Genomic DNA, 17,064 nt, shown 5'->3' on the forward strand with positions numbered 1-17,064 from the left:
AAGCATGTATCCTCCGACCATGAAATAAACCTGAGTACTACACAGCAAATATCGGTGAGTGCTGGTTCCTTTTTTCCTTTTGCTTAATGCTTCATGCTCTGATGCTTTTGGAATAAGCACCCCGTAGCTGTACTCTGCACAGTCCGTCCTGGAAGTTTTCACTTGTTACTGCAGAGATCAATAGCACCGCGTGTGCCTCCTGCAATTAGCCGCTGGTTGTTTGATGTGGACAGTCTTCAGTGGAAGTAGTGCCCCGCATATCTTTCTTTTCATTACTACAAACATCCACATGACCGCCTTGGTCAAACAATATCTCGCTGAACGATGTAGCATCATTTGTGAGATGGGTACGTGTGACCGCTACAAAATGACCTATGAGCGATCTCGGCAAATCGTAGCAATGATCTTGGTGTGTCACATCGCTAACGAGATAGCTAGTGATATCGTTGTGTGTAAAGTGGCCTTAAGAGTTACATCTTTGTTAGTTCGGCTCTCCCATTCCTAGCACCAGTTCTCTGGAATGTGCTACAGTAAATAATCTGATTGATTGTCACAATGTGACTGCAGGATAATGAGGGACAGGGTGCTCCTATACTGTCCCTCACACTAGGGGACCCTAAGCTATTCTTAACCTCTGAATTACCCCTGAAGATGGAGATGCCGGAGTCTCGTGCATTACTAGTCTCCTGACTAGATCTAATCTGTGATTCCCCTGGGGAAGAAAGGGACAGGAATATGATGGAAACACAGATTAAGACAGACGGGACACATTGCAGACTCACAAAAAAAACAGTGAGAGGCTAAGGAGAAAAGCAAAAGCAGGAAGGCAGCAACAAAAATGACAACAAGGGTTAACACCACCACAGCTCACAGTAATAATTCACAAAAAACACCCATAAGTCTGGATCACAACACCTTGCCAGATCAGTATAGGTAAACTATAGCTGGCATTAATGAAATAGTCCAGCCAGCACATACAGAACGGGAGCAAACAATACTTTCTCCTCTATAGCATGTGATCACAGACGTTAACAAGCAGCCCAGCAGAGAATAACTCTTACTAGCCTGCCCAAGCCTTGGTTTGATGCCTGCGTCTCCCTGCGCTGCTCATAGACAGCAGAGAAATTTACATGCAAAGTACCAGAGTCTATCATTTCAACAGATCCTGACGCTGCCATGTCAGTTGGCAAAACCTGCAAACATCTCCTTGAAACATTGATCCACAACATAGACAATTTCAAAGAGGTTTTTTTCAAAGACGAAAATAAAATAAAGACAGATGCTGAAAATTCAAGTGGGTTGTCTGGAACTGTAACGCTGATGGCCCATATTTAGGCTTTGTAACCAAAGTAGGTAGCAGGGTCTTGCAGCCTGAAGAGATAAACATTAAAGTTCAAATTTATCAAGACCGGTGATGCACACTGAAAAATGACGTCAGGGACTGGAGTGAGATTTCTGGCATAGGGAACATCGCAGTTTGTTATGAATTAGAGAAGCGGTGGCATCACACCCTTCTTCTGGCCAAGCTCTGCCCATTTTGGCAGAGCTGGTTAAAATTGTCGTGAACAAACACACACACACACACACACCAGCCTGTCTCCTCTTCAGCTTTAGACTCCTCCAATTGAGACCTTTGGTCACATGACGTGATGTCAAAATGGTCCTTAAGCAGTCCTATAATTGGTATATAAACACTGGGGCCCCTGGGAGAAAGGGGGCCCTGTGCAATTGGCCAGTTTGCTCTCCCTTTCCCCGAATGCCAGTTCAGCAAGCCAGCCTGTCTTCTGTTCAGTTCTTTTAGACTCCTGCAATTAAGATACCTTTGGTTACATCATGTCACATGACTGTGAAGCCATCAAAGGTCCTTAAACAATCAACCTCAGAATAAAACTGATGGGATCTTTAAGAGAGTGGGGTCTTGAGAATTTGCGCAGTTTGACTCCTCCCAACGCTGGCCCTGACTGTAACTAGAGCTTATTTATGGAGTAGGGCTTATATTTCAAGCATTCTTCAAAAATCCCATAAAATTGTGCTAAGTGTTATGACTGCCCTACTGCAGAGGTTTCCCTCATTGGCTCATCAGAATCCCAAACAAAACCCCCCTTTTTCACCCGTTAATAAACACGCAACGCCATTATTTGGATAAATTGGCCAACTCAGCCCGGTTTATTAACAAACATTATAACAAATAAAATAACCCTTTATAAAATAACCATTTTCCAATGCAAGGGCGGTTCTTGGAGCCCCAAAACCTGGCGGACACCAAGTATTGTTACCAAACCATCCAGCATATTTGCCCCCAGCTGCGACCACAAGCACGGGGGCACCACCTTTTGCCAGAAAACAGTGTCCCTAACCGACTCTCAGGAGACCCCACCCCTGGAGAGCCCCCCAAGTCCGCCAGGCAATTACCATACCAGAATAAACAAGGGGGGTGGTTCCCCATCTATCCGATGTACCACCCCCCACCCCGACATTTCCACCGACTCCAAGAACCCCCCTTGCCACCGCCACCATGAGCATTACCAGACACCTCATAATGTGAGTTACCCCACCAAAACCAGTGCCCGCTCTACTCCTTGTATGCTCAAGGCCCACAGACCAATACCCACGGCAGTCAGGTGCACACAATCTGATCGCCAAAAATTCCCCTCCCCCGACTCCAAGTCCCTGTGTCGAACTACAACTTCTCCATTCCTGGACACAAAATTCCCAACCCCCCTGTTGACATTTATCCTGGTCTTGTCGATCCTCTCCAGGAACCGAGCCCCCCGCCACACCTTTATGGAAACAATATCCGACCAAACCACCCTGAGGGTAGGGCAGATTGACCAAAGGCGGAGCAGGTCGTACCGGATATCCCGTATCAACTCTCGACAGGGGCGGGCCCCTAAATCATTGCCCCCAATGTGCAACACCAGCACGTCCGGGGGGGCGATCTAATCGGGCGAACCGGTGAAAATCCACCAACACCTGCCGCCATCGCATGTCCCGCACCCCGATTCAACGGACGATTACCTCGCCTCTGGACCAACCCAACTGCAGACCATTGCGCCGTACATCAGCTCTCAGTGCCCCCCCTATAAACAAATGAATGGCCGAAAATCCAGACCAGGGGCGTACCACCTATAGAAGGAAACAAAACAAAAAAGGGGGGGAGGGAATATAACAGCCGAAAATCTGACACACGCCAATAGCTACCATTAACTTAAAAACAACATCACAGGGGTTTTTTTTTTATTATTATTTTTAAAATACCCCGCCAGATCAAAACACGCCCCGACTTCCACAACAAATGGGGGCGGACGTACAGCCTGAACCGCCTCGACTCCCATCTGCCTATCCTCTTCACTGTCTCCACCGGGAGCCCCCACCCGTCAGCCTCAGTCGCTGCTCGAATGCGAAACGAATGGGCTGAAAACTTGTCCGCCTGCAACCCCAACCTCTCCAGGCATTTCCAAAAAACCGCCACAAACTGGTGTGACGCCCTAGAGAATCCAGGTAGTCACAAATAGGCCCCTGCATTACACCGTTCACGCATTAGGTAACATACAGCCAACCACTACAACCTATTCACCCCCTTAGGGACAGATAGACACACCAGTGGGCGTGGCCAAATGGTTGGTGCACGCCCACCCAGGCGTCTAGACAGCCCAGGGCGGGAAAAAGTCAGAGAGTTGTCAAGAGAGTTGTCAGGAGAGTTCAAGTGGAGAGGAGGTGTGCTGGGGCTGTGTGCGGCTCCAGAACAGGAGGTGAAGTTGAACGGTACCATGGTAGGAGCCCTGGGGCCATTGGCTAGGAGGCAGACGGTGGTCTCTGTCACCAGGAAACGGGAAGACGGTTCGGTGGAACCGAGACGTACCGGGCCAGGGTCGTAGCCCGCCGGTACAGGCACGGAGAACTGACCCGGAAACCGTAGCACAAAGGGGGGTACTCGGACCCTGACGCCAACAGCCAGAACCAACTGGAGTTGGTTAATTAACCGATTGAGGCCAGGACTAGAGGTTCTGTCAAACCCAAAGTCCCTCATAGAAGACAACAGCCCACTGAGAAGGGATAGGCGGCCACCGCCAGAGCCCATAGATCCCACGGGCCAGCGTCTGCGGGCACGGCTCCTTAGCCACATACAGCCGGGAGCGGACTCCACGTTCCATACGGGGAAGTCAATCACCTTGAGAAACACTGCAGGAAAAGGACTGAGACCACTAGCCGGGTGCGGGACCCTGGATGCATCCGGCCGCGACACCGGCCACCACCACCTTTGTTTAACAGAGACTGGTGTGTTCATTCCTAACTGTGAGTACACCAGCACCCTCGGCGGTTGCCATTCTCCCCTGCACTACACCCACCGGGTCCCAGGGCCATCGTCCCTACCCACGGAGGGGTTAACAGATTCTGCACAACATCTCCCCCGGGTGCCCTGACACAGCAGCGGTGGTGCCCCAGCTCACTACATACCGTGGGTGGCGTCACGAACTTAACACAGCTCCAGCCGTACATTTACGTCCCCAATCCATAAACCCCTTTTTGATTGAAGTGACCGCAGGACCCCCAGGTCCAGAGACCCTCAAGCCACCCACAGAAGGTCCGGATCCGAGCAGCGCCGGCTGCTGGCACGGGCGCGGCACACTGGTACCTGGACAAAAACGAACCATCCTGATGCTTCAACAACGGGCCCGGGCAGTCAACCCCTAATTCTAAATACCGTTTAAAATAAGATGCTGGGCACATCAAGGACCCCGCCAAAGCCCATAAAGTGACCCTTCTCCCACGGCCAAATTGATCCGTCTTAGACCGCCGGATCCAAAATTCTACAGAGTCCCCTAAATCGACTGTGTCCTATCCCAAAACACCCCCCTCCCAGGATGACGCTGGGGACACCAATTCGCCTATGCTCATAGCTCCGAAGAAAGCCCATAAAAATACGAATCGAAACAGAACCATTTCAAAATATGAAACACACACTCGCTCCAACTGAACACCCAGCTCTTCCAGCAGCTGGAATGACACCGGCCTCCGACTGTCCAGTCTATGAAGCCCCTTCCTCAAGCCCCTCACCACTTGCCGAACCAGAAAATTCTTTGTTATGTCCACAACCCCCCCGTAATTTACAACCAAACGCGACCCCCGCCATATACCAATTAACCCTTGAAAAGACCACTGATCCGAAGCCATCCTACACAACCAACAAAGTAAGGCACCTACAGAATCCTCCGCAGACTCCCCTGCCCCAAATTCCTGCCTCCAATTCGTTCATTCTTTCCAAGCTGCTTCATATGCAGCCCACGTACCAGGAGCCAGTGACGCTCTGATCAGCGAGCTCGCCTCTCGAACACAAACTCCAAGAGCTCCGCCGGCGCGAGGCTCCAAAAATGATCCTACTGCAAGCGAGAAAGAATCAGCAATGGAGTTCTCAACCGGTACATTCAGCGTAACAACCCACGCATTAAGGCAAAGGCACCGCAACACAAAGAACCGCAACAAGCGGACAACCGGAGGAGATGCACCCGACAAGTAGTTAATTACCATGACAACTGACATGTTATCGCAGTGAAAACGGATTTTTTAGTTGCTAAAATGCTCTCCCCAGACAGACACTGCCACCATAATTGGAAAAAGCTCCAACAACGTCAAATTCCGCGTAAACCCTGCTTCATGCCATGCCTTTGGCCACTCTCCCACACACCATCTACCTCCGAAGTAAGCTCTGAAGCCTGTACCACCTGCTGCGTCGGTGAAAAGCTCACAATCAAAATCATCTACAACTTCCGCAATCATTAGCGACCGGCCATTGTACTATTCTAAATAACTTCCCCAGACTGCCAAATCCTTCCTAAGGTCCTGGGTCAGCCATATGTAATCCTTGGGGAACGCGCCCCGGATGTCGCCGACGCCAACCTTTGTGGAAAAACCCGGGCCAATGGGCATAATAGGGCAAGCTGAATTTTACTTGTCGAACAGAGACTGAAGGTCCCTCAACTGTATTTTTTTTTTAAGGCGAACAGCTGAACTCACCTCTGCCCGTAAAGCTGAGATTTTTTCCTCTGGCAGCCTGCACTCCAACACGGTATCAATCGCGATACACAAAAATTGAGACAAGTACACGAGCCTTCTGTCTTATCCTGAGCCAAGGGGACCTAGAACCGGCCAGACAACCATTGCATAATCCTCAACAACGTCTGACAAACTGCCGACTCAGCAGGGCCAATGAACAAAAAATCGTCGAGATAGTGAATCATTGACGAGAGCTGTGCCACGTCACACACTGCCCATTCTAAAAAAGAACTGAATGCTTCAAAATAAGCGCAAGAAATGGAACAACCCATCGGCAAACAACGATTAACAAAATAGGATCCGTCCCAAAAACAACCCAACAGATGCATGCTCTCAGGGTGCACCGGCAGCAAACGGAATGCCGATACGATATTCGTTTTTGCTAGCAATGCTCCCCTACCACATCTCCGAACCCATCTGATGGCTGCATCAAACGAGGTATACACCACAGAACAGAGTTCCGGGTCAATACCATCATTCACTACTAAAATGCTAGTGCATGCCCTCATAATCTCCCGCCTCGACTACTGTAACATCCTCCTCTGTGGCCTCCCTGCCAACACGCTCGCCCCTCTCCAGTCCATCCTTAACTCTGCTGCCCGACTGATCCACCTCTCTCCTCAATACCACCCCGCTTCTCCCCTCTGCATGTCCCTCCACTGGCTTCCAATCTTCCACCGTATCCAATTCAAACGACTAACACTGACCTACAAAGCTGTGCATAATCTTTCCCCTCCGTACATCTCCGAACTACTCTCCCACTACACTCCAACACGTCACCTCCGGTCCTCCCAAGATCTCCTTCTCTCCTCCTCTCTCATTCGCTCCTCACGCAACCGACTCCAAGACTTCTCCCGAGCATCCCCAGTCTCCTGGAACTCGCTGCCTCAACACGTCAGACTATCCCCTACCCTTGCAAACTTCAAACGGAACCTGAAAACGCACCTGTTCAGAAATGCCTACAATCTACAATGAGCTCGCTGCCGCCCGACCACCGTGCGGAGCTGCCGCCTGACCTACACCCCACCTATTGTCTCCTCCCCATAATCCTATAGAATGTAAGCCCGCAAGGGTAGGGCCCTCTTCCCTCTGTACTAGTCTGTCTACTGTAACTTGTATATGTATTTTGTATGTAACCCCCTTCTCATGTACAGCACCATGGAATCAATGGTGCTCTATAAATAAATAATAATAATAATAATAATAATAATAATAATTCACCAATTAACCCTTGGGGAACAACAAATGCTGAATGAGCCGGAATTTGTTCAGCTCCTTTTTTTGGATGACCCTAATGGTGATACGACCAGATTCAGAATGGGAGGGATGAAAACGGACCCGCCATCCGACCACAAGCAACCTCCCCAAGTAGCTTTTTAGTCACAACCTCTGGGTGGCGCCTTGCTGACATCAAATTCTTTAACTGAAAAGGAACAACATGAGGAGGAAGGGGGGGGAATCCTGAAACCAACGCTACCTGCCTGGTCCCCGCTCCCCCAACAGTATGTTGGCCGGCCGACCTGGCCCCCCTGTGAAAGGGCTGACCATAACGAGCCGATGCCATAACTTTTAACCATAACCAGATATCATTCTGATCCCATCGTATACTTGGCCGCACAGCTTTCCACTGCCTAAATTGTTCATCATACCGCAACCAAGTCTGCCTGCCATAAATCCTATGAGCTTCCGCTATAGCATCCATATAGCAGAATAGCCCAGAACAATTATCCGGCGCCTTTTCGCCAATAACGCTAGCTAGGATCGCAAAAGCCTGCAACCAGTTAGCAAACGTTTGAGGGATCAGCCGCCACCTCCGCTTTTCTTCCTCCTCCTCCTTGCAATCATCCTTCTTTTTCTTATCTAAATTAAACTTCTCCAGAGAGAGAAGGGAAAAGATCTCCACGTACTCATCCTTCCAAATCTTTTCCTTCACTTCGTCTTCAAATGCGCCCCCAGAGGGCCCTCAAAGCAAACGTACACTTCCCCTCTGGCCCTATCATCCAAAATAATCCTGTCCCCTTCGTTATCCGCGTCCGTCTGCCCGGGAGCCGCCACGCCATCCCCAGCAGCCGCCTCACTCTCCTTCGGCCCAACAACAACAGCCGATGCTGCCACCCCAGAACTCGGTACCCACGCAGGGACGGGAGACCCGACCGCCCCCCGACTCGACCTATTCATCCGCTCCAGCAAATCACGCACACCCTTCAGCACGTCGCTGAGGCTACCGATCTCAACACCCGCCTCGCTCGGCCCTGCCACCCCGAAACCCCCCATGCCTTGCGCCTGGCCACCGCAAGCCCCCGGGGAAACTAAACTAGGTGAGGACGTACAAAACATAGAGGCATACTCACCAAGCTGCGTCGGTACATGAGACCCACCAGCCGAAATTCCTGACTCCAGATGACGATCCCCTCTGGAATGGCCCCGCACGAAAGCGTCTTCAGCAGCTCGACCAGGGGGAACCTGGGAGCCTGCCACGCTCGAACCTGGTCGGACGACCAAGGAGCAGACTGTATGATGAGATGCAGGCTGGCTCGCCCCCGATGCCGCCCGTGTCCAATAAGGGGACCTCCTCCTGGAACGCGACCTTGACCACGAAAAAGACCTTCTCCCAGGGCCCCTGCCGTGCTGGCGAATTTCAACGCGGCGCTGACCTCTCTGACGACGACCGTCTCCTCCTCCCTGAAGGCGACGCGTGCCTGGACCGCGACCTCCCAGCCGGTGATGACATCCTCCGCTGCAGCGCCCCACACCTGTCAGACGACTCCGACACGGCACGCGCTGGCCTCCTACCCTGGCATCGCAGACGAGGTTCCTGGATCAGATGTCCTCCGGACTTCAGACCCCGGGGGCCCTGCAGCACTCACATCTCCACGCTGTCCAGCAGTCCCCCCGACTGGAGCATCGCCAGGAAGGACCGCCACCATCTTGTCGTAGCCCTGAGCAGTAGAGGCAGCTGAGCTGGTCACATGATCCCTGGAGGGACCGCCCACCTCCGCAGGTCCTAGCCGCCGAGAAGGATTTCTCCCCCGCCTGCTCCTGCGTGCAGACACTGCCGGAGTCTTCCTGCGAGGAGGGTCCTTGGAGGAACTCCTACGGCGCCGCTGAGGACCAGGAGCCACATCAGGTGAGAACCGCTCCGGCGCCCTCGCCCTGCGCGCGCTCCGGAGCGGAGGGGGGGGTCAGCGTCGGCAGCAGCTTCTGAAGCTCCCAGGATCTCCCTGATCGCTGTCCTGACCGCCGCTCCATCCTCGCCGCCAGCAGCAGCCCGAAGCTGCTCCAGTATCTCTGCCAACGTCGCCATCAGGTCGGGGGGATGGGAGGGGGAACGAGTGACGTGACACGGGTGACTCGCCCAGGGCTATGGGACACCCGATGCCGGGCCGGACTAGTCCGGGGGTCGTCAGTGGTGGCGGGGCCCGACTCCGACTCCGTGACCCTGGGGGGGTCAATTAATATGGCGGATGCTTTGGGGGTGATTAAAGTTTATAATATTCATGACGCCACCTGTGGTTTGCGGCTATTAAGCTGCCGCTGCTGTATGGGGCCTCCGGGGCTGGTGGAATGGCAGCTTGGATGGTCCTGCTCCCCACAGGTGGAGCGGTGCCCCGGGGAAACAGTTGGTGCTGATGGAAGTCTATGCAGTGCATGTGAAATAACAGAGGCAACACCAAGGGTGCAGTTTCAGGTTGTTTACTCACAGTTTCTGGGTTGTAGCACACTGGTGCCTCTGGACTGCTGGGACCCACTGTCAGGGACCTCCGCCGATCCTGGGTAGACCTGGGGGCAAAAGCCGGTGCACCCTTCTATCGTGTCTCCTCTCTCGGTCGTCTTCTAGGCCTTGCCTTTGCTGGATGAACCTGGCTCGGCCTCCACTACAGCCTCCGGAAAAGGAGGGCTTGCCTAGCTGGAACTTCACCCTCTTCCCAGAGGTTCTGCAGTGGGCTGTAGCCCTGGGCGCTCGCAGCCACCCTGGACCTCGGTGTTTGCCTTTGGAACTGACTTCGCTTCCTCCAGCGTCTAGGGACCGTTCCCTGTATGCGGCCTGATCCCTCCACCTGATGACTTTGTGGAACAGACCACGAGCATGAAAGCTGTCGGTGGCCCTGGAATCTTCTATGTTCTGCTTGGTGTCACCTGGACCTAGCTGGGTCCCAGGGTCTTCACCAGGAACTCAGCTCTCTTCAGACTTTTCTTGAGGTAACTACCTCCTTCTCCTCTCAGTCTTCACTCTCTCCCTCCCTGAGGTAAATTGAAACTAACTGATTCCTGCTTCTACTCTAAGGGTACCTTCACACTTTAGCGATGCAGCAGCGATCCGACCAGCGATCTGACCTGGTCAGGATCGCTGCTGCATCGCTACATGGTCGCTGGTGAGCTGTCAAACAGGCAGATCTCACCAGCGACCAGTGAACAGCCCCCAGCCAGCAGCGACGTGCAAGCGACGCTGCGCTTGCACGGAGCCGCCGTCTGGAAGCTGCGGAGACTGGTAACTAAGGTAAACATCGGGTATGGTTACCCGATGTTTACATTAGTTACCAGTGTGAGCAGGGAGCCGCGCACACTGAGCGCTGGCTCCTTGCTCTCCTAGCTACAGTACACATCGGGTTAATTAACCCGATGTGTAATGCAGCTACATGTGCAGAGAGCAGGGAGCCGCGCACACTGCTTAGCGCTGGCTCCTTGCTCTCCTAGCTGCTGTACACATCGTGTTAATTAACCCGATGTGTACAGCAGCTACATGTGCAGAGAGCCGGAGCCGGCAGCGTGAGAGCTGCGGAGGCTTGTAACTAAGGTAAATATCGGGTAACCACCTTGGTTATCCGATGTTTATCTTGGATACAGCTTACCTCAGCTGTCAGACGCCGGCTCCTGCTCCCTGCTTGCTTCATTTGTCGCTCTCTTGCTGTCACACACAGCGATCTGTGTGTCACAGCAGGAGAGCGGCTTTGAAGAAAACGAACCAGGGCTGTGTGTAACGAGCAGCGATCTCGCAGCAGGGGCCAGATCGCTGCTCAGTGTCACACACAGCGAGATCGCTAATGAGGTCACTGCTGCGTCACAAAAAGCGTGACTCAGCAGCGATCTCGGCAGCGAGCTCGCTGTGTGTGAAGCACCCCTAACACTAGCTGTTGGCTCCTCCCACCTCCCTGTTGCTAAGCTCCAACCTATGGGAGAAGGGACGGGCCTTACGGCCCCTCCCAGCATGCAGCATGGGAGGGTAGCTGCCACTATCCCCAGTCCCTGTGTGTGCCTAACAATGGGTGTAGTGCAGATTTGCCTGTGAACCGGCGTTTACTCCTTTCCTTACCCAGGATGGGACATCACACCTCTGGTTGAGGTGCAATGACTCTGTGGCGACGGAAGCCTCAGGGGCGCCACACGGGGACCTTCCTCTATAGGTACCTCGGGCCGAAGTGGTGCCCCCCCCCCTCTCTCCCTGGACATATATATACAGCCCCCCCATTATTCCCTCCCCTGGCCCTATAAATCAAGCCCTTAAACTCCTGACCCCCGCAGAAAGCCCGCTCTTTCTATAACATTACAATTAACCCCTTGTTGCCCTGCAAAGGTGAGTCATGGGTCACTACGCCCATGGCTCTGCCCCGTCTCCTTTCTGCCTTTTTTGGACTATGTTTAATTTTCAGGGAAACGGTATTTATGAACCTTATGTAGGTCTTTGAGTTGCCATCATAACAACATAGAAAAGGCACTAGAAACAAACTGAAGGAAAGACAGAGCAGAAAGCCTAAAGATGTAAACACAAAATTAGTGCAGAAAGAAAATGAATAGATATTTCTTACACGATAAAGCTGGAGGAGACACATCCTGAGGAACATCGGGTTCTTCTTGTTTACAGTCCTGTGGGAGAAGAGGACGGGGACATTTCTCTGGTGTTGTCCTCTTACTGGATAGAACTGGAGGAGACACATACAGGGACTGAATTCATTCCTTACATACAGATAATTATAGGCCGTGTGTATTTAGTCCTGTCTATTACCTGGTGATGTGAGGGGCTGGGGAACCTCCATCATGACTTCCTTGTACAGATCTTTGTGTCCTTCTAAATACTCCCACTCCTCCATGGAGAAATAGACGGTGACGTCCTGACACCTTATAGGAACCTGACACAATGATACCGTCACCCCCGATCCCTTCATAGCGTTACTGTATAATGTCCCAGCATTCCCAGCAGTGTCACCTCTCCAGTCAGCAGCTCAATCATCTTGTAGGTGAGTTCTAGGATCTTCTGGTCATTGATGTCCTCATGTATCGGGGGGTGAGGTGGAGGCCCCGTGATTGGGCTCAGGGGTCTTCCCCATCCCTCAGACATAGGGGCCTGACAGCGCTCACTAGAGGTCTTCTTCACTACTGTGTAATCCTGGTTATGGAGAGACACAGTAATAAATCTCACTCCAGACATTTCCAGAGTCCTCACCTCTCCAGTTCTGTCCATCTGTTATTCCCATAGATAAGAATGATGTAATGTGACGTCATCAGAATCTCTCACCTCTCCAGTAAGCCGGAAGAGGATCTCTAGGGTGAGGTGTAATATCCTCTCCGCCATCTTGTCCCTGGCCATATCCATCCTGGACAGGAAATTTTCTGAAAACAGAATAAAACCACTGAAATGAAGTAGCAAAACCGACCCATAAAAGTATTGCACCTAAAATGGTATCAATGAAAACGTCGGCTCATCAAGCAAAAAACAAGTCCTCACTCAACTCCGATGTCGGAACAAGGAGACACAAACAGATTTTTTTTTTTTACAAAAGTCTGATTTTTATTCACTACTAGAGATGAGTGAACCTGGAGTTCGGTGTTCGGTACAAACTCAGACTTTTCCAAGATAGTAAAGTTCAGGTTTGGAGTTCGGGGGCTTTACGTATGCAAACCACTCTCATATTATCAGATGTATTGTGCACCAAGAAATAAAACTGAAAAAACCCGCCCTCCCCCGGAAGTGATCTGTTTATGGCTGCATGTGGGCGGAGACCCGAACTGCCAATCAGTGACTTCAAATAAAGTTCAGGTCAAGTCCAAGTCCAGAACCGATCTATACAAATGTTCAGCTGGACCAACAGAAGCCGAACTTCCACGGGTCCACTCATCTTTAGTCACCACTTAAGGCCGCTTTACACGCTGCGATATCATTACCGATATCGCTAGCGTGCGTACCCGCCCCCATCGGTTGTGCAACACGGGCAAATCGCTGCCCGTGGCGCACAACATCGCCCGGACCCATCACACTACTTACCTGCCTAGCGACGTCGCTGTGACCGGCGGTTCGTTTGGCGTCACAGCAATGTCACTAAGCGGCTGCCCAATCAAAGCGGAGGGGCGGAGATGAGCCAGACAAACATCCCGCCCACCTCCTTCCTTCCTCATTGCGGGTGGGACGCAGGTAAGGCGAGGTCCCTCGTTTCTGTGGTGTCACATATAGCGATGTGTGCTGCCGCAGGAACGACGAACTACATCGTGCCTTAAGCAGCAACGATAATCGAATAGGGACCCCCATGTCACCGATGAGCGTCTTTGCACGTTTTTCCGACAATGCAAAATCGCTCATAGGTGTCACACGCAACAACATCGCTAATGCGGCCGGATGTGCGTCACAAATTCCGTGACCCCAACGACATCGCATTAGCTATGTCGCAGCGTGTAAAGCCACCTTTAGATAATAAGAAATGTGGGAGTCTGAGATTGCCGTAAATCACAATGACGGCTCACTTCCAGCACATCGTTGATGGCGTAAAAACAATAAAAAAAAATGGATTTTTTTTTCACCATTTCACCAAACTTTGAATTTTTACTTAATTTCCAGTAGATTTTATGGTAAAATTATAAACTAAATCATTTAAAGAAAAAAAAACAACCAAAAAAAATCCTTCATAACAGTTTACAATGCGCCCATTGTATCGTTGGTAGGGATGAGCGAATGTATTCGCAACTATTCGGTATCCGACGAATAACAGGCTATTCGCGACATTCGGTATCTGACGAATAAAACAACATCCACTCCGATACTTTCATTTTCATTTCTGACATCCTGGCGCCTGTTTTCCAGCCAGTGAACACATCTGATGTTGTTTTCCCTCACAGTAATGCCGCAGCCATCTTTGTTGTGGTGTTACTGTGATTGGCTCGGCCGCACAGCGTCTTGGGGGCTATATACGCCAGCGGCCATTTTGTGAACACGCAGTAATAGGGAGCTGGCGGTGTAGATAGACTGTATTGTGCGCGGGAGAGCGTTCTTAGATCCAACTAATAAATAGTCCTTGTAAGGGCTGAAGACTGTGTCCAGTAACTGCTAGCAGCTCCATAAATCGCCAAATCGCAAATCTGTGAATGCAGAACCAGATATAGGGCTCTCTCTGTCTGTCCGTCGGTCTCTGTCTGTCTCTCCCTCTCCACCCGTCTCATACTCAACGATCACCAGTACGGCTCTGCACGGCGGTCACACTGCTCTGGCGTCTTCTCCAGCTTTTGAAACTGCCGCTCATTATTCCATCTCGTATTCACTGCTTCCCCGCCCACCAGCGCCTATGATTGGTTGCATTCTGACGAGACCCCACATTGAGTGACAACTGTCTCACTGCAACCAATCACAGCCTCCGGTGGGCGGGTCTATGTAGTGCAGTAAAATAAATAAATAATTTTAAAAAAACGGCGTGCGGTCCCCTTCAATTTTGATACCAGCCAAGGTAAAGCCACATGGCTGAATTCTCAGGATGGGAAGCCCCACGTTATGCGGAGCCCACCAGCCTAAAAATATCAGCCAACAGCCGCCCGGAATTGCCGCATCCAATAGATGCGACAGTCCCGGGACTCTACCTGGCTCATCACGAATTGCCCTGGTGTGGTAGCAATCAGGGTAATAAGGAGTTAATGGCAGCCCATAGCTACCATTAAGTCCTAGGTTAATCATGGCAGGCATCTGAGACACCCCCATGATTAACCTACAAGTTAAAGGAGTTGTCCAACATTGGCTTACCAAAAAATTTTGCGTTTATCTGTGCTGCATTGTCATATAAAACACCCCTACATTGTTATTTTTTGTTTTCTAGCTTTTGTTCCTCTTGAATTATGACTTTATTCTCTGCAGCTCTTGGTTTACATTCAGCTCCAGCAAACTGACCTCTTCCTGTGCCAAACCTCCCAGTCAGAGCTGGCACCGGCCGGCCTCAGTGTCCAGCCCCTCCCCCTGCCCGCCCTTTGCACACAAATTTCCTGTCAGTATTCTGCTCCAGCACCTGACCTGTTATCACTCTAGCATTGGAAATAACAGCCCCACATCGGGCTCTACACCTCCCACCACATTGGGCTCTGCACCCCACACCACATCAGGCTCTGCAATCCTCCCCGCCTACCCCACACACACACACACACACGGCGCTCTGTACTGACTTCTCCCATCGTTCTGCACTGACCCCCCCACCATCGTTGTGTACCGACCCCTACCCCCATAGGGAACACATGTAGGCTACATTCACATGACCGTTTCGTTTTTGCGGTCCGCAAAAAACGGTCCGTTTTTTTCACGGATGCATCCTTATGTCATCCGTGTGCCTTCCGTTTTTTTTGCAGACCGCAAAAAACGGAAGCAGCAAGAAAGACAAATAGATGAGTAGATCTAGAGATGGATAGATATAGAGACAGAGACATAGAGGGATGAATGAATGAACAGAGGGATAGATAGATAGATAGATAGATAGATAGATAGATAGATTATAGATGAGAAAGACATATATAATGTCCTACCCCCCTGCATAGGCTAAGCTGGCACCCTTTAGTGACTTTCATGTTGCACTAAAGGGTGCTTAGCATTGTATTTAGCCAAAAAATAAATAAATAATTAATTTAAAAAAAAACCCGACATGGGGTCTCCCTATCTTTTGTAGCCAGCTAGGGTAAAGCAGACAGCGGCAGCCTGCAAACCACAGCTGGCAGCTTGACCCTGGCTGGTAATCCAAAACAGAGCGCACCCCACACTGTTATTTTAAATTAAATAAATAATTTAAAACAAAAAACACGGGCCCCCCCCAAATTGGATCACCAGCTAAGGTAAAGCAGACAGCTGTGGTCTGGTATTCTCAGACTAGGGAGGTCCACTGTTATTGGACACTCCCCAGCCTAAAAATAGCAGGCTACAGCCGCCCCAGAAGTGGCGCATTTATTAGATGTGCCAATCCTGGCGCTTTGCCCCAACTCATCCCGTGCCCTGGTGCAGTGGCAAACGGGGTAATATATGAGGTTGATGCCAGATGTGTAATGTCACCTGGCATCAAGTCGTGGGGTTAGTGATGTCACGCGTCTATCAGATACCCGACATCACGAACCCAGTCAGTAATAAAAAAAAAAATAGACAACAAAAATGTTTTATTTGAAAAACCACTCCCCAAAACATTCCCTCTTTCACCAATTTATTGAAAAAAAAGAACAAATCCGGGTCCAGCGTAATCCAATAAGGGGGTCCCACGACGATCCATACCATAGTCAATGTCCCAGTCAATGAAGAACAGAATGTTCCCCATTGGCTGGGAGAGCTGAGCAGTGACCTGAGCTAACATTAATAGGTCAGCCCAGGTTACTGCAGGGGATGACGAGCGCTGATGTCAAGAGGTTAGATGAGATCATTACCTGCTGTGACGATCTCCTGCACTCCTGACGTCAGCGCTGTCACTCCCTTCTATGCCCGCCGTGTTCTCAGCAGTATCACCCGTGACGTCACCGCTACTGACGTCAGAACGCAGCGGGCATAGAAGGCAGTGACAGCGCTGACGTCAGGAGTGAAGCGAAGATAGTCACAGCAGGTAATGATCTCATCTAATCTCCTGACAGCAGCGCTCATCATCCCCGCGGCTGCCCGCACTGCAGTCTGAGAAGCTGATGATACTGCAATGAAGGCAGCCGCGAGGCTGGAGCGGGACACAGACTGCACAGGCACTCCTGCTATCCTGAGCAGGGGGCCCGGTGCTGGCAGTGACACCGTGGGTGGGGAGAGTACGG

At 51.2% G+C, this 17,064-nt stretch overlaps 1 protein-coding gene across 1 annotated transcript in view; it reads right to left on the reverse strand.

Moving 5' to 3' along the window:
* Positions 1–12,370, reverse strand: part of LOC142313113 (uncharacterized) — a 297,964-nt gene extending 285,594 nt beyond the window's left edge. The window contains 2 exon segments of the mRNA XM_075352098.1: positions 11,859–11,972; positions 12,056–12,370. Of these exon segments, the coding sequence (XP_075208213.1) occupies positions 11,859–11,972; positions 12,056–12,215 (274 nt within the window). The 5' untranslated portion in view covers positions 12,216–12,370.
* Between the last annotated feature and the right edge of the window lie 4,694 nt (positions 12,371–17,064).

This window comes from Anomaloglossus baeobatrachus, chromosome 5 (assembly GCF_048569485.1).
Source record: "Anomaloglossus baeobatrachus isolate aAnoBae1 chromosome 5, aAnoBae1.hap1, whole genome shotgun sequence".
In the NCBI taxonomy this organism is placed as follows: Eukaryota; Metazoa; Chordata; class Amphibia; order Anura; family Aromobatidae; genus Anomaloglossus; species Anomaloglossus baeobatrachus.